This window comes from Astyanax mexicanus, chromosome 4 (assembly GCF_023375975.1).
Source record: "Astyanax mexicanus isolate ESR-SI-001 chromosome 4, AstMex3_surface, whole genome shotgun sequence".
Classification (NCBI taxonomy): domain Eukaryota; kingdom Metazoa; phylum Chordata; class Actinopteri; order Characiformes; family Acestrorhamphidae; genus Astyanax; species Astyanax mexicanus.
The window spans coordinates 51,850,397-51,869,053 of record NC_064411.1 but is presented as its reverse complement, the minus strand read 5'-3'; the positions used below and the strand labels follow the sequence as shown (position 1 = coordinate 51,869,053).

The following is an 18,657-nucleotide window of genomic DNA, read 5'->3' as shown; positions in this document are numbered from 1 at the left end:
TTTGGACTGTGTGTCTCTCCACTCTTCCTCCAGACTCTGATTTCTCCCTTGATTTACAAATGAAATGTAAAATGTACTGATGATCAGTGATGGTTTGGAGAGACATGTCTGTCATCTGCTGGTGTTGATCCACTGTGTTTTATTATCAAGTCTAAAGTCAGTGCAGTTTTGTTTTCCCACAAAATCTTACAGCGCTTCATGCTTCTGACAACGTTTATGGAGATGAGGATTTCATTTTCCAGCAGGACTTGGAACACTGCCCACACTGCCAAATTTTATAGGCCTCACCTCCTCTGTATTCTGTGTTGGTTCTCCAGTCGTTCAGGTCAATCTCTGCAGTTCCAGCGATGACCAGCTCCAGCTCTCTGGCATCAAATACTGAAACCAGCCGAGAATCCACCACCTGCACATGCAGACAGATACACACAGTTACATAATCACTAATAGCATCACTAATTATGCTGTATACAATATATTTTAATGTGTATTTCTGCTTGAAATTAGAATCTACTCATCTACAGTGCAATGCCTATTACATTTCACTCAAAACCTACAAACAACAATGGCCATAACTAGCAAATAAACTATGAACTATACTGTCTTAAACACTGTGCAAGGTGTGTTGCAATGCTCATTGCTATCTTGCATCCCGCCAACAGTCTATTTTCGTTTAAATAGCAACAGTGCCTGTGAATATACACCTACGCCGATGGGCGTAGTGGTCTCTTAAAATGTGTTAAGGTTCAGGTACATTTCTGGTGTATTGCTATATATCTTAACAATGAAAAACACAGGTGCGCCACTGACTGAACGCAACCGAGACAGACATAAACAGTCAGACATTCATTGCTATCTTGGCAACGCAAGCACATCCCCAACACATGTAGACTCCATAGCTGTGCCACTGAACTAGCAATGCGCCAAAGTCAGAGCGCACCTGGCTCTTAAAGAGAATGGAAAGTGAAATGCTGATTGGTGCCTTTTGTGCATTTTGAGTTTTGCGAGGTGTACTTTTCCCGTCGTTACGATAGCAAAGACACACTGAAACGCCCTTAATCAAGCTCCACGGTGCACAGATGATGGATATACCTAGGAAGTATGTTTTTTTCAGGGTAAAAGTAACATAAAACTGATAAAACTGTTTACCTCATAGAAACCTCGGACCAGAGCCTGCGTCTGCTGGACCACGCCCCGCTCCACCCTCCACTTCACCATCCGCTCTATATACTCTTTCTTATTCTTCTCCGTTACCTGCAGGTTGGCTCCTCCTGACTTCAGCTCTCTCTCTGTTACCTGTAACACACAACCAGTCTGAGTTACAAGAGCATGTGACACAACAGCGTTCTAACTCACCGTGCTTCTGATTACCCACACATGTTATGGCTGTATAAATACCCCTCTGTTCTGTTTCTCGTTGCCCGGTATTGAAACTATTTATTAGCTCTTCTACCTCAGGTTTCTTTTGTTTACTGCTTGGTTGTTTCTAACCCATTTCTGTATTTTTGACTATCCATTTTGCTTTGCCCTAGTACTTTTTGTGTCTGTTTTGTGTCTGGCCAATGTGTCTGGCACCTTTTTGCAACTGTCTTAAGTTAGCTGTTTGGACACTAAGAGGACTAAGAGATGACAGAAACATTAACCAGTAAGTCTCTGGACATAAATACATTGTTCATGTTACAGCAATGCTAGTTACAAGCCATGCTAGACTAGGCTAGGTGTCTGTGTCTCTTTGTTGTAATATTGTCAATAAATCTGAACTTATAATTTTTTTACACAAGTGCAACATAAAATACAAAACAGTATGTTTAATTTTGAAGTAATATAACAGGGTTGTATATTTATTAAGGGTACATAAAACTGCATCTGAGCATTTTTTCACTCCGACAAAAATGTTAGACAATATATTGATATTTTATTGTATTGTGATTGTGAATTTTTCTTATCGTATCAACAATAGGCTTATTGAAGATATCATCAGTACCGTATTTTTTGAACTATAAGGCGCGCTTTAAATCCTTTAATTTTGCCAAAAATCGTCAATGCGCCTTATAATCTGATGTTCCTCATGTATGAATTTTACCAGTCAGGTATTAAGAAGCAGTAAAGCCACTCCGTTGAAGTACATGAGACTGGAGCAGTATTAGCATTACCCGCTAACCGCACTAAGCCCTAGCTCCCAGCTTTCGCTGTTCAGAGTACTGGCTAGCACTGTTGAAGCAGCTCTTTTGCTGTTTAGAGACAAGTATATCAACCTGTATTCGTGTCGTGTATTACGTGAGACAAACCGCTAGCTAATATCACCCTGACTTACTGGAAAACTCAAGGTTCCTTAATGTAGCGCTGTCGGGCGGCATTAGCCGCTAAACATGGCTAGCCTTAATGGAAATCTGGAAATCTAAGTGCTTTACTCAACCAAATAAACAGTTTTCAGGAGAGAAATCTGTGTAGATTAACAAACAGCGCTTGCTTAACTTTAAAAGAATTACAGTTTTGTTTATTTAATGTAGCTTTAAAGGTCCTGTTGAATTAGAAGGAAGCAACACCACTGTTCCTTACTATTGTTGCATAATGTGCCTTATAATCAGTGTGCCTTATAGTGTGAAAAATACAGTACTGTTCATATCATATAGAAATTGTATCATATTAAAGGAATTAAATTGTGAAACAACAATTAAAAAAATAATTCACCTGGCCGAAGACCTCCTCGTTGACAGTAAAGGTGAGATCCAACACATCAGTGATGTCATTGTCCTTCATCCACTGTAAACTCTGGTGAAACTCCTCGTCCAGGTACTCCAGATCACTGAGGTCAGTCGCTCTGAAGAGAGAAGAAATAAATCAGCTCAAATAAACCATATTGTTTATTCACAAAGTTTTGGGACACTTTATCATAATCCATCGTTTCCTCTGAAGACAAGGGTATTAAATAGAGTTCTTCTGCTTTTGTTGGAGTAGCTGTCTCTACTGTTCAAAAAAGAATTTCTACTAGAGCTTGCGCTTCCTTTTCTGGGGCAGTCCTGATGAGTGCCAGTTTCATCATTATAATGTTATCCATATTATGGATTTTTACACTAAATAAAAAGGATATGGGAGTGAACTTACAGTCTGAGGAGAGCCTTATAAAATGGCCGTGTGAAGAAGGCATCCAACAGGTACTGGTGAATCAACGCCAGGCCCAGAATACGACCACTGAAACGAAACCTGGACACACAAACAAGCACAAATGCAGATCAGCCTTATCAGTCTTTATTACTGGCATGTTCTCCTCCACCAGTCTTACACACTGCTTTTTGATAACTTTATGTCTTTACTCCTGGTGCAAAATTTTAAGCAGTTCAGTTTGGTGGTTTGATGGCTTGTAATCATCCATCTTCCTCTTGATTATATTCCAGAGTTTTTTTAATTGGTAAAATCATAGAAACTCAACATTTTTTAGTGGCCTCTTATTTTTTTCCGGAGCTTTAATGTATGATAAATCTAAAACGTTCTTATTCTTCTGTTTCAGAAGGTTGAACCAAACAAAGGAGTGCAGAAAATCTCACCATTCGAGGTGGTTCTCCACGAAGGCAGACATGGGGCTGATCTGGACGGTGTAGGTGTCGTTAGCTGAGTACTCGAACAAGCCGTAATAGGGGTTAAACAACTCCTGAGAAAGCAGGAAGAAGAACTCTCGTGAGGGTCCGCTGTAATCCAGCCTGGACGAGAAAGACAAGAGAATTGTGGGGGATGTTATGCTGATTGAAGATGACATTTCAAAGTACATAGGGTGCTGCAAAGCTTGAAAAGGTGCTTCCCCCCTTTTCCCTATAAAAAAAACAACTCTCTGAGAGTATTGTTGGGTAGTGTACCTCCTGGTGAGAGATCACTAGACATGCCTCTATGACACACTTGAAGACATTTTGCCTCATTGACAAACTTTGAGGCATTTGGGGCACTAAATGATCTTATGCAATAAATCCAGGTTCTGTTTGGGATCTTACGATAATTAGGTTCGAGTATGGAGCTCTCATAGTGAGTGCCTCTAATGGCAGGGATTTTTTTTACAATGTTCACAAACACACTTCAAGGGTTTTCAAGGAATGTCTACACCAGATTGCAACACTTTCTTGCCAGATTTAATGCCAATTGAGCATGTATTGGAGATCTGGATCAGGATCTACATGCCCAGCTGCAACATCTGTTGGTAAATGTTTTGCAGGATGCCATACGCCAGGGGTCGGCAATTAAGTTTATTGTGAAAGAGTTCAGGGTTCAGGGAGCATAAGATGATTTTCACACATGGATTGAGAGAGAGAGTTCACCACAGAGTCCAGACCTTAACCTCATTGAGAATCTTTGGGATCTTTTGAAATAAATCTTGTGACATTGCAGAAGGTTATTGGAACACTGCCACAGTGAAAGAGTGCAGCAATCACAGATAAAGGTGGTCCAATGAAATATTAGACTGTGTGATTGTCATTAAGTGGCGGAATAAGTGGCAGATATTTTCCAAGCCATTACGTGGCAGGCCACAAAAAAAAAAAAAAAAACTGTTATGGAAAATTAAGTGTAATGGGATGGAGTTCTACAGACTAGTATGTTAGATAAGATGTTTCATTAACCCTGGCTAGCACTTCTGGAGCAGCATTAGCCTATTGCTGACCCCTGCCATACGAGACCTGTATATCTCCATACCCAACCGTATCTCATCTGTATCCAGACTAGAGGCTCCAAGTTTTCCTCTATAAATATACAATACCTAGCCAAAAACATTCCGCCACTTAATGACAATCACACAGTCTAATATTTCATTGGACCGCCTTTATCTGTGATTGCTGCACTCATTCACTGTGGCAGTGTTTCAATAACCTTCTGCAATGTCACAAGATTTATTTCAAAAGATCCCAAAGATTCTCAATGAGGTTAAGGTCTGGACTCTGTGGTGAACTCTCTCTCTCAATCCATGTGTGAAAATCATCTTATGCTCCCTGAACCCTGAACTCTTTCACAATTCTAGCTCCATTAATATTGATATTGTTATCTTGGAATATGGCCGTGCCATCAGGGAAGAAAAAATCCATTGATGGAATAACCTGGTCTATATTCAGTATTCATACTCATTCTTTACCACCCAGTAAAAACAGAGTAATACTGACCCTTCCTCTCCGACGAACGTGATGTAGAGCTTGTTCCTCTGGAGCTCTTTGCGTGAGTAGGCCATGACCTGGTTAAAGGTGCCTTCCAGCAGGTGATCTCTCCTCACGATCAGCCTGGAACAATACAACTATCATCATTTACTGCAACCACTTTATTAGAAACACCTCCCCTTGCTTGCTGCTAAAAAGGCCAATGAATAAAAACCAGGTAGAGTGTACACAACACAACGCAAAAGCCACAGTGTATTAATGTTCCTATGAAGTCGCATAGTGAAATTCATGCATATACAGTAAAATGATAGTACAGTTCAATAGAAAATTCATACTGTATATTGTACGTTAATCATTAATACAGAAGCACAACTGACTCACTTGATTTTTCCCGGGCCTTGTCCGTAGCCCTTGGCTTCCAGTTTCCTGTAGAAGTTGCGGAGTTTGGCCTCGAAGTCTCGGCGGTACGGCGCTGGAGCTCGAGCTCTCTGAGTTCCTGAACAGCCAATCAAATACAAGAACATATCAGCACAAGCTACAACGCTACATGCTAATTTTCAATGCTAATCTTCAATTAAACCACTAATGGACCTGGATGAGTTTATTGGACAGCGAGTTCACGTAGTACTTTACTTACGCATCAGTTTGGAAAACAAACTTCAGATTCATACTGGATCCAACTAACTCCACAATTATTACTGCCAGGCTCTGTGTCTTATGATTTTGGCTAAAAAAAAACTCTAAAAATAATTATGACAACAAATATTACACTGAGACAAATATACAGTTTACATACTGCAGATTCATACTGGATTCAAGTTACTACATATTTATTACTGTCATAACTGTGAAACCTACCTACAACTCAGATTCATAGTGGATTCATTTTACTTCACAGTTATTACTGTCAGATTGTAAATTACAACTCAGATTCATACTGGATTTAATTAACTCTTCAATTATTACTGCCAGGCTCTGAAATACAACTCAGATTCATACTGGATTAAAATCACCCCACAGTTATTACTGTCAGGTATAGAAGCACAGTTCAGATTCATACTGGATTGAAATAACTCCAAAATGATTACTGCCAACTGTTGAAACACAATTCAGATTCATACTGGATTCAAATAAGTCCACAGTTATTTCTGTCAGGTATAAAAGAACAATTCAGATTCATACTGGATTGAAATCACTCCACAATTATTACTGTCAGGCTCTGAAACACAATTCAGATTCATAATGGATTGAAATCATTCCACAGTTATTACAGTCAGATTGTGAAAAACAATTCAGATTCATACTGGATTTAAATCACTGCAGTTATTACTGTCAGGTATAGAAGCACAATCAGATTCATACTGGATTAAAATCACTCCACAGTAATTACTGTCAGGTATAGAAGCACAATTCAGGTTTATGCTGGATTCAATAACTCCACAATTATTACTACCAGGCTCTGAAACACAACTCAGATTCATACTGGAATCAATGAACTGCACAATTATTACTGCCAAATTTTAAAACACAACTCAGATTCATACTGGATTTAAATCACCCAACAATTATTACAGCCAACTTTTGAAACACAATGCTGACTCAACAATTATTACTGTCAGATTTAGAATCAATATTTAAACTCATACTGAATTTAAATCACCCCACGATCATTATTGTCAAATTGTGAAACACAACTCAGAAACATACGGGATTCAAGTAACTGCAAAATTGGTACTTCAAGCCTTTAAAACAATTCAGATTCATACTGGATTCTTATTACTGTTACGGTTATCACTGTAAGGAATATACTGCGAAAAACACACACAATTCAAATTCATACCGGACTAAATTCACAAGTTTTGCTGATATCCATTATTAAAAAACACACCCAAAAGCTGAAACTAGCACAGAAAAAAAGATCAGAGGTTCAAAGAAACCTTCAAGGATCTAAAACCTTCATACAAGAGTCTAAAACAGCTCTGTTTCTGATTGGACGGCAGTTTCATCCATCCTGTGGATGACAGGGAGGAAAAGGTACTGGGGTTGTTTCTTGGTCAGATGTCCAATAACAACCACACAATGAATCCCAGGACACTGGAGGAGAGGGAGAGTTCAGAGTTCCAGCAGGTCAGAGAAGAACACTTAAAGGGGAAGTCCGGTGAGAAATGGATTTGGGTTGTGGTGAAACAAGATAACGAGTACAAACTTTTGTAGAATATCCCACCTCAGATTTCCACCAGCATTCTGAAATACAGAGCTTTTAGCTGATGCTCCCAACAGCCTTACAATGCTAGTGATTGGGGCATAGAGTTACCCAGGCATAGAAATCACTATTTTTACACTGTTAACAAGCTCAAAGTAGTTCCACACTTGGAACTTCCACATAATGGTAGAATTCTGAGGGTCCTGATATTTAATTTTAAGGAAATGTATTTCCAATCATTTAATGTAGCAATTTGTTCCACTATATTAACTATTCATTCTATTAAACCAAGTTTTGGATAAAAAAAAAATTAAAAAAGGGAAAATTTCTTACCGCATTGGGCCGACAGCTTCAATCCGGCATTGTGAATGTAATAAGTAACTATAGCCATAATCTCAAGTGATCTATAGCCCAAATCCACATTGAATATCAAACCACAGATCCTACCCACTCTAACCAGCACTAAGAAATCATTCTGTCATTAAAAAACAGTGAATAATTCAGCTCGGAAATACAGTTAGCCTCGCCGGTTAGCCGTTAGCCTTTGCAGCCAATCCACTAAGCTACGTATCAAAATAAAAGTCTTCTGCGCTACCAGTGCAAAATAATTACCGTATTTTTCGGACTATAAGGCGCACCGTATTATAAGACGCACTATCAAAGAACGCCTATTTTCTGGTATTTTTCCATACATAGGGCGCATCGGATTATAAGGCGCGTTAAGTGACACTAGAAAGGGTGCCTATATCAAAGTGAACAGGGGTGGCGCCATGTTTCCCTTCCCCCACGGGGGGGGGGGGGGGGGGGGGGTTGTGTGTGTGTGTCTTGCCGGTGGAGCGTCTCAGTATACAAATCTAGCTCTTTCAAAGTCAAACGAGTGCTGGATATTAACCTACACAGATTCCTCTCCTGAAAACTGTTTATTTGGGTGAGTAACGTGCTTCAGTTTATTTACAGTAAGCTTAGATTTCCAGATGTCCACTAGGGCTTGCTGCACCAGCGTTAGCATAGCTATCCGCTAGCACGCTAGCTAGTCCCCTAAACTAGTAAAGTTAACCCAAACTTAAACGACAGCGTTACACTGAGTAATCCTGCGTGTTCTGGTAAGACAGTGAGATATTAGCTAGCGATTCGTCCCCCGTAGCTTGTTTTAACACGGTAAACAAGCAGATTACAGGCTGATAAAACTCACCTCTGAGAGAGTTAGCGCTTAGCATCTAGCTAATGCTAGCCAGGCAAAGCAGCACAGACTTACAGGCTGATAACTCACCTCTGAACGGTGAACGCTTAGCGATTAGCATCTAACTCTAATAATACTGCTCCAGCAGTATTAAAAGTACTAAATTTAGATAATACTGATCTCTGAACAGTGAAAAAGCTAGCTAGCTTAGCGGTTAGCATCTAGCTAATGCTATTGCTGCTCCAGCCACGGAGCTGCACGGCTCTGCACGGAGTGTGTGTTTACTGCTCCTTACACCTGACGGGTAAAATTTAGATAATACTGATCTCAGTGAATAAGCTAGCTAGCTTAGCGGTTAGCATCTAGCTAATGCTATTGCTGCTCAGCCTCGGAGCTGCACGGCTCTGGACTCTGTATAGCACTGAAACTCTCTATAACGCTGCACCGAGTGTGTGTTTACTGCTCCTTACAACCTGACGGGTAAAATCCATACAAAAGGCGCACCGTATTATAAGACGCACTGTCAATTTTTGTGAAAATTAAAAGTTTTTAAGTGCGCCTTATAGTCCAAAAAATACGGTACTCTATGGCCCTGCATTTAAAATGAAAGATATTTAAAATTTTACTTTTTAAAATATTTAATTATAAAAATTTAAATATTTAATTGGAAAGAAAAATATTGTGTGTTTGTTTATAAAGTATGTCAAATAAATGACATTGAAACGCACTTACATTAAATGCACTTGTGTATACTCTTCTAAGGGCTGTGTGGTCTGTTTCAGCTATATTATATAAACTTAATAATAGTAAATAATGATTATAAACTAAAAGAGCCCTTTTATCGGTATTTGTATTGATATTTGTATAGATATTTGTATCAATATCAGCGGTTTTATATCGGAATCAGATCAGAGCTGAAAAAAGTGGATCTTCCCATCAGTAATCATAGTATCATGATATAGTATGTAATTATTAATATTATTATATTACTCATTATATTATATATTAATATATAGTATTTTTATTTTGATGTTGTTTTGTTGTAATCAATAGTATTTTCTATATTCCCAATCCACATAGAATATCAAACCACAGATCCTACCCACTCTAACCAGCACTAAGAAATCAATCTGTCATTAAAAAACCAATCCACTAAGCTACGTATCAAAATAAAAGTCTTCTGCGCTACCAGTGCAAAATAATTACTCTATGGCCCTGCATTTAATATATAACTTTTTTTAAATATTTAAGAAAAATTAAAATCTTTAATCTGAAAGAAAACTATTGTAGTTATTAATATTATTATATTAATCATTATATTATATATATATATATATATATATATATATATATATATATATATATATATATATATATAATATTTTTATTTTGATGTTGTTTTGTTGTAATCAATGGTATTTTCTGCAGTCAGAAGAAGTATGTATGATATTAATAAATAAATAAATATATATATAAATAATATATTTATAATATAAATATATATACTTAGTATGTATGAGTATGTATCATCTTAGTATGGTGTTTTTTGGCTGGTATGCCCTTTCTCTTCTTTCATTAAAATATAATGCAGGAAATTAACTGGACAATCTTAATAAGGGAGGACAGTGTAAATGAGGGGTAAAATACTGTAGTTTCCAGGCCAAACAGGTATGTTTTTTGTGCTTGTCAGTTAACTTATCGTGACTTAATTTCCAGATGGCAGTGCCTGGATATCTACCTGAAGCTACTGTGTGTATAAACAGTGTTTTTAACAAACTATCTAATAAAATCAGTGCCTCATTTTAAGTATCACGACCCTCAGAATTCTAACAATGAAGTTTGGAGTTGGTTAATGGTGTAAAAATAGTGATTTCTTTGCATGGTCAACTCTATATATGCCCCTATCACCAGCACTGTAAGGCTGTTGGGAGCATCGGCTACAAGTGCTGTTTTTCAGAATGCTGTTGGTGAATAGAGGTGGAATAGCTGATAAAAGTTCCTACTCGTTATCATGTTTCACTACAACCCAAATCCATTTCACGCCAGATTTCTCCTTTAAAGAGGAGGTCAGTGTAAACGTGTGGTGGGATCAGTTGGAACGGGTGGAACAGGGCAGCTGGGTGAGAACCACAGTGTCTGGAGATGCTGGAGAGCGTTAGAGAGAGAGAGAGAACATCTGACCTGGAGAACTGTCTCCAGAGAGACAGCATACTGGGACCAGTGGAACTCTCTCAACGATGCCTTGGCCAGCGGCGAGGCACAGCAGAGCACAGCACAGCACAGAGCAGGTTATTATCATTATATACACATATATAAAAAATAAGAGAGCATAAGATGAGTTTCTTTTATTTAACCAAATTAAAAACCTCTAGAATATAATCAAGAGGAAGATGGACGATCACAAGCCATCAAACCAAACTGAACTGCTTGAACTTTTGCACCAGGAGTAAAGCAGCATAAAGTTATCCAAAAGCAGTGTGTAAGACTGGTGGAGGAGAACATGATGCCAAGATGCATGAAAACCAAATATTGATTTTTGAACTCTTAAAACTTTATGAATATGAACTTGTTTTTGAAAGCTCTGCATCTTTTTTTTGCTATTTCAGCCATTTCTCATTTTCTGCAAATAAATACTAATGCTAAATGACAATATTTGTATTTGGAATTTGGGAGAAATGTTGTCTGTAGTTTATAGAATAAAACATCAATGTTCATTTTACTCAAAAATAACCCTATAAATAGCAAAATCAGAGAAACTGATTCAGAAACTGAAGTGATCTCTTATTTTTTTTCAAGCCTTATATTACAAGCTCACCTGGAGAGTTCTGTGGGGAGGAGCCAGGGGAGCAGCGGGGGGAGAAGCTGAAGCCGGAGTGAAACGTGGACAGAGGAACGTAGGACATGATCTCCTCCTCAAACAAACTGCAGAACACAAGAACACAAACACATTACAACCACTTATTAATTCATTACTGTTCATAACAAACATACAATTCACTCACACTAATCAGTCATAACAGTAAAACCACTGCTTTTTTTAATATTGGGTACGTTTCCACTCATGGACGCAATTAGTGCTACAGTAGCTTTTGTGTAGGTTCAGACCAGACAGGCTGGTCTTCATATTCCTAGCCATCAATTAATGCATCTTGGGTTCTCATGACCCTAAAGCTTGTTCACTGGCTTTATTTGTGTCTTTTTCTGGTGCACCTTTGGTAGGTACTGTTATAATAGTTTAGAATTTTTCATTATAGTTTACTTTTATTTTGTTTACACTTTTTACAAGCTGGTTATAGGGGCATAGAGTTACCCATGCAAAGAAATGGATATTTTACACCATTAACAAACTCAAAGTAGCTCCACACTTTATTGACAGAATTCTGAGGGCTTTAGTTTATTGGGACTTACTATCAAGATTACTGTCTGTGCACTTTTTAGTTCAGTTCAGTTCAAAATTCCACCAATAAAGTGTGGAGCTGCTTTGAGATTGTTAATTCTCACACCAGATTTCTCCTTTAAGACATAACCAGGTACAGCGCATTTCTGCATGCAGTTTCTATGGCCATTTATTACTGATGTCACAGAGTGGAGGGTGTAGATGTTTGTGGAGAGCTTACCTTAACAGCATGACCAGATCAGCATCACAGGACAGCTTCTCTAGCCTCTGTGTGCCCTCTGTGCGGATATGGTGAACTTTCTCCCTGAGAAAACACACACACACACACACACACTGTAAGCACTGGTGAAAATCCCTGTTAGTATAGGATAAGGTGTTATATTAGTGCAGAGGTCAGTACTTGAGCGAGTGGTTCCTGGCCAGGCTGGGCTGTCTCTCCTGAAGCACCTCGAAGATGTTGGGCTGCCGGAGAAATGCCACGATCTTATCGTTGTACGCTGTTCACAGAGAGAAGCAGGATTACCCACCATGATATGGACATTCATTTCTATAAAACATTAAGAACCCTATCATACACCCTGTGCAAGGCACTCACTCTCATGATGCCTGTTGCTATCTTACATCTTACATCCCGCCGACAGTCTATTTTTACACCTGGAGCCCACGCTGTTAAAATAGCGTCAGAGTTTAGGAATAGATCTACACTGATGGGTGTGGCAGTCCGGAAGTGAGGTGTGTTCAGGTAAATTTCTGACATGTTTTTATTTTTGCAGAGGAAAATACAGGCGCTCCACTGACTGATTAAAACCCTGACAACAGTCAACAGTCAATCATCAGAGTCCTCATTAAACACAGACACACGAATGCGCTGCAGAGCACAAACCCGACTTTTAATTTAACAATAAACAGAATAAAGAATAAAATAACACTGCTGTTCTCTGCTGAGACTCACACAAGCAAGTCACTGTTAAGATATGAACACGCCAAAGTCAGGGCACACCTGCATCTTAAAGGAAATAGCAACTGGTGCACTGATTGGCTGATTTCATTGACCCCCAAGAATCAGTACATGACTTCAGCGTGTTTTGAGCTGTGTAAGATTTACTTTTTGCACCCTCACGATACCAAAGACACACCGACACGCCCTAAATCCAGCTGCACAATCCGCAATTGACCAATGCGCTACAGATTACTAAAATAGGGCCTATAGAACATACACATTAATATCTATGACAGTTTGATAAATAATTTTAGGTCATTATTATAAGATTGCTATAAATCATGGTGATCAAAAGTTACAAATCCTTGTATAAGAGACACCAACAGTGATCCTCTCGTGCTCCTCTCACCTAATGGCACTGGCTCCTGTTGGCTTTGGTTTCGTATGGCTGCTACTAAGCTGTTCCCAGGCCTCGCTAACAGAGACACCCCCCGAGTGCGGGACACCTCCGACGCCTGCAGACAAAAGAAACAGGACAAAACTGAATATAAACAGATGATTTCACATATTACAACAAATAGTAGAGTGAGTTGAGTTTCAGTGAAGAGATACGTATGCACAGGTTCCGGACCTCTCCTGCGCTGTAGCTGCGCAGTCTCTGCAGGTGCTGCCGGTGTGTGAGGTGGTTGGGCAGCCGGCCGTTCTGCAGGGGGATTCGGGGGTCGATGAAGGTGGTGGCACGACTGTTATGATCCACAAAGAAAGACTGGAGAAAGAGAGAGAGATACAAAGGTTTAAGTCTGTGTGTATATATAGGGTATATAATGTAATTTGGACACACCTCCTCAAATTCAGTGATTTTTCATTATTTTAAAATGTTCTGCACTGTAGATTAATACAAAAATACTAAATACTAAAAAAAGTAGCACCTCTAAAAGCTTTGCACATATTGCCTGGATTTTCTTAGTCAGCTTTAATTACTTGACTTTCTTTTCTTTTTTTTCTAAATTATCACAAATTTTTATCCCGTATTTTCCTCAATTTACAAGGCCAATTACCCAACCCACTAATTAGGACTCGCACTTACATAAAGAGGTTGAAGACTAGCACATGCTTCCTCCGGTACCTGTAAAGTCAGACTCCGCCCCTATTTGAACTGCTCCTGATGCAGTGTTGATGAGAATCATCACAGCGCATTCGGAGGAAAGCGTAGCTGATCAACATCACTCTAGGAGTGATGAGTGGAGAGAGTGCCATCTACTCTACCCACCCAGAAAAAGAGAGAGGCCAACTGTCCTCTCTCAGTGCTCCCGCAGCTGATGGCAAGCTGCATGAACGGGATGCGAACCAGCGATCTCCCTATCACAGTCGCAGCACTTTAGACTGCTAGACCACTCTGAGCCAATTACCTGAATTTCTTGTCTCTTAATAAAGTGTTTGAGAGCATCAGTTGTAAAGTAGTGAAGAGGTAGAGTTACAGGTAAACAGTGAATATTTGAGTAGTGTTCTATTACCATACTATGACACAAAAAATTGAAATAAATGACTTTAGGAAAATTACTTCAAGAAACATTTTGAAGAATCAATTGCAGTCGCATAAAAAAAATATTGATAATGATGGAACTGGCACTCATCAGCAACGCTGCAGGAAAGAAAGAGCAAGAGTTTCCTCTGTTGCACAGGATAAGTTTATCAGAGTTACCAGCCTCAGAAAATGCAAGTTAACAGCTCTCCAGACGCTTCTTCACTGAGTATTTTGGTTTGTTTAACTTCGGTATTCATTTACAATGTAGGGAATCAGGCCATACTATAAAATCAGAAAAGAGTTCGGTGGTTTGGTTCTGTGTGGTACTGTGGTGCAGGTATGAGTGGACTGGAGTGTGGTGCTGTTTTGGTGGTGCATCAGTAGATCCTTTAGGATGCTGTATGTTCCTACCTTTCCCTGAGGGTCAGCCTTGATCTCCCAGCCTCTGGGCAGCTCCATGTGGGAGTCAGCGAAGCGGTTGAGGAAGGTGACCAGGTCGCGGTTGTGCTGATAGCGCTCAAAGTTACGCGCGTCCCTCCTGATCTTCAGGATCATGTGCTTCAGACACGAGCTGTTGGTGAACATGCGGTACGCACCCTATAATACAGAGAGAGAGAGAGATAAAGTGAGAGAGAGAGAGAGAGACAGATAAAGAGAGATAGAGATATTGGGCCCCCCTGCTCAACACGCGTCGTGATGCTCATTGCTACCTTACACCCCGTCCTGTTAAAATAGCATCAGAGTAGTGCTGGGCGATAAAATGATCTCGATTTTTATCACGATAGATTTTCCCTCGATGATGATAATAAGCCGGGGCAATAGGATTCGATAAACTTTATTTTCTATTTCTCGTTTAAGTAGCGCTGAGAACGAGCGCAGCACAAGTCCCAATAAAAAAACAGTAAAACATCCGTAATACCTACTTTTTATATGACTAAAATTGATTAGACTAAAACTACACCAAATCTAAAAATAACCAAAAGACTAAAATGTGTGTACTTTATATAATTTTGCCTGTTTTGACTAACAGTAAGAATAAGTGTTCCTTTTTTATAATAAATTTTGTGATTTTAATTAATCTGTGCCTTTTTTCTATTTAATATTGACTCTGCAAGTGTGAGTAGGAGCACCTTGTTGATTTGAAACAGAAAGGGCTAAAAATGTGCTGCATGTTCAAGCTAGATAATATCGATATATAAGGAAACCGAACCGAAACCGTGGCCCAAGAACCGCCATATGAACCGAACCGTGGCCAAACTGTACCGTTGCATCCCTAATACATACTGTGTTATTATCACACATTTGAGCAAAAAATAATTTTGATCCCTATATAAAAACCCAGCTTACGTAGTTGGCGTGGAGGACGGTGAAGAACTCAGGGTGGGTGATGAACTTGACGGCAGGGCTCTGCAGAAGCTGGGTGATCTTCTGACAGTGTCCTGGTGAGCAGGGCCCATCTCTTCTCTGCTCTGAGAGGGAAATACAGACAAAAATACAGATAATTAACCAGCACTATACAGTATATATATATATATATATATATATATATATATATATATATATATATATATATATATATATATATATAAATATATATATTTTTTTTAATCTATCCACCCAGAGAGAGCAAGGCCAACTGTGCTCTCAAGGGGGTCCGACAGCTGATGGCAAGCTGCATAACCGGGATTCGAACCAGCAATCTCAGCAGTATCTTTTTATGTTTTTTATTCAAACCCTTTCAATGAATAACGACATATCAATCGTTTCTTTCTTTTGGGAGAAAAACAAATCTAAAATGATTTATTTAGATGTAGGTTTTTTCTTAACTCGTAGATGGTAAAGATGAAGATAAAAACTGATAAAAGGTATAGACAATAACGATAATAACTGATTTCTCGCAAAATTTAGAAATAGTTGATATGTGGTTGATTTAATCATTGGAAAGTCTGAATTATGATTATAACAGAAATATAATGTGTGTGTGTGTGTGTGTGTGTGTGTGTGTGCTCACCGCTGGTCTGAGGAGGAGAGTCAGTCTCAGTGCTGGCTGTTCTCTCAGCTCGAGGGCTTCCCCCCTCCTCCTCCCTCCGCTCTGGAGCCTCTCTGGTCCTCTGGATGGTCTGATACCTGAAACACACACATCACACACACACACACACACACACATTAGATAGGGACAGGATACGGTTATAGGACATGATCAGATATAGGACACGACTGGGAAAATAGTTCCCGGACATTTACATTCATACACTGCCTGGCCAAAGATCACACACTCTAATATTTGAAACATATCTGATTAAATTTTCTGATTCACATAATTAATTATGTATTAATATACAGTTTCTGAATCAGTTTCTCTGATTTTGTTATTTATAGGTTTATGTTTGAGTAAAATTAACATTTCTGTTTTATTCTATAAACTACAGACAACATTTCTCCCAAATACCAAATTAAAATATTGTCATTTAGAGCATTTATTTACAGAAAATGAGAAAAAGCTGAAAAACAAAAAGAGATGCAGAGCTTTCAGACCTCAAATAAGTTTTAAGAGTTCAGAAATCAATATTTGGTGGAATAACTCTGGTTTTTAATCACAGTTTTTAATCATGCATCTTGGCATCATGTTCTCCTCCACCAGTCTTACACACTGCTTTTGGATAACTTTATGCTTTACACTCCTGGTGCAAAAATTCAAGCAGTTCAGTTTGGTGGTTTGATGGCTTGTGATCATCCATCTTCCTCTTGATTATATTCCAGAGGTTTTAAATTTGGTAAAATCAAAGAAACATCATTTTAAGTGCTCTCTTATTTTTTTCCAGAGCTGTACAGTAGTGTACTGGACACCATGGTGACAGACACTACTGGTAGGGTAGTGTGTATTACTGAGAGAGTATTACTGTACATGTTCAGTGAAGAGACTGTTTTAGTGAGATCTCTGTACAGCAGGTGGAGCTGCAGTGCCTGTTTTAGGATCTTGGCGTGTGATTAATGATGAGGATGAGGAATGGGAAGGTGAGGGGACGAAGCACGTCTCTGAGTCTCTGTGCTGACTGTGCAGCTGAATCACAGGTCAGACGAGGCTGCAGACGACAGCACTGCTCTCGGTTCCTCTAAACACAGCAGCTCCAGCACTGCAGCACAGCTTTTATTAAAGCAGTCTGCTTCAGGTGCAGCTGCATTACACCTAAATGCCATATTACATAGCGGTGACCTTTTCACCAATTATTACCAATTTATGATGAACACTGGATATTATACTGATATTATCTAATACTGATCATCATTATATACAATGTGGTTGTTACATAATGCTTATTGTTCATTTAGTTTACTTAATATATAGAGTATGTCTTAGGGGTGTGTCATATTGTATTGTAACATTTTTGAATATTGTGAACAATATTATACCCTGAAATATTGTGCCATATCACCCACCCCTAATTAACATATCAGGGCACTGCTTTTTTTACTGTTTTTTTTTTACTGCAAAATAATCTAATAAAATAAAATTCATGTATTTTTAATATCTTAGTAAGGGGTGTGCCTTATCATGTCAGATGAAATAAATATATATATATATATATATATATATATATATATATATATATATATATATATATATATATGTATATTTTGTTGCAGTAGTGCATTCTTGAAATAATTTTTTTAATTGTCAATTGTTTAATTTGTCATATCTCCAGGAGCATTGTTATTATATATATATATATATATATATATATATATATATATATATATATATATATATATATATATATATATAGTACATAATATAATATTATATTATTTTATAATATCATAATATTATTTTAGGGACATATTGCCCACCCCTAGTAGGTCTGAGTACTATCACACAAAAAACCTAATATTGCCAAAATGGCAACTTTACAGGAAATAGAAAAAAATAATAATTTTGATCAAATTCTATTGATCCATTCCATCATAAAATTTAGACACACAGTATCCAGAACAAAAAAACAAAACTTCAAATGTGTCAAAATGCAAAAAAGCAGCAATAAAAGAGATGCAAAGATTTGGCATAACAGCCATGATATACAATTTAAATTGTACAAGGCTACATACTGTATGTTTTAATGCATTATTATTTAAAATGTACTTAACCTTTTATATTCATGTTTTTTGGAAATGTATTAATTGATAAAAAAAAAAACATTTTTGGTAAAAAAAAAAAAAAAAAAAAACTCTCATTGCTATCTTTCACCCCCCAACAGCTGGAGCTTGTGAGTATAGATCTACACCGATGG

The 18,657-nt window shown here is 38.2% G+C and overlaps 1 protein-coding gene across 2 annotated transcripts in view; it reads right to left on the bottom strand.

Moving 5' to 3' along the window:
- Positions 1-18,657, bottom strand: part of hecw1b (HECT, C2 and WW domain containing E3 ubiquitin protein ligase 1b) — a 295,654-nt gene that overhangs the window by 210,898 nt on the left and 66,099 nt on the right. For both annotated transcript variants that reach the window (XR_007438544.1, XM_022678700.2), the window contains exons 13-27: positions 16,383-16,498; positions 15,719-15,840; positions 14,783-14,968; positions 13,478-13,612; positions 13,256-13,361; positions 12,307-12,403; positions 12,127-12,210; positions 11,325-11,431; positions 5,508-5,622; positions 5,136-5,249; positions 3,543-3,695; positions 3,103-3,201; positions 2,689-2,818; positions 1,147-1,293; positions 289-403 (exon numbers count right to left, since the gene is read on the bottom strand). Coding sequence is in view for 1 of the 2 variants with exons in the window: in XM_022678700.2 (XP_022534421.2) it covers positions 289-403; positions 1,147-1,293; positions 2,689-2,818; positions 3,103-3,201; positions 3,543-3,695; positions 5,136-5,249; positions 5,508-5,622; positions 11,325-11,431; positions 12,127-12,210; positions 12,307-12,403; positions 13,256-13,361; positions 13,478-13,612; positions 14,783-14,968; positions 15,719-15,840; positions 16,383-16,498 (1,826 nt within the window). In the remaining variant the exon portion in view is untranslated. The remainder of the gene's footprint in view (positions 1-288; positions 404-1,146; positions 1,294-2,688; positions 2,819-3,102; positions 3,202-3,542; positions 3,696-5,135; positions 5,250-5,507; positions 5,623-11,324; positions 11,432-12,126; positions 12,211-12,306; positions 12,404-13,255; positions 13,362-13,477; positions 13,613-14,782; positions 14,969-15,718; positions 15,841-16,382; positions 16,499-18,657) is intronic.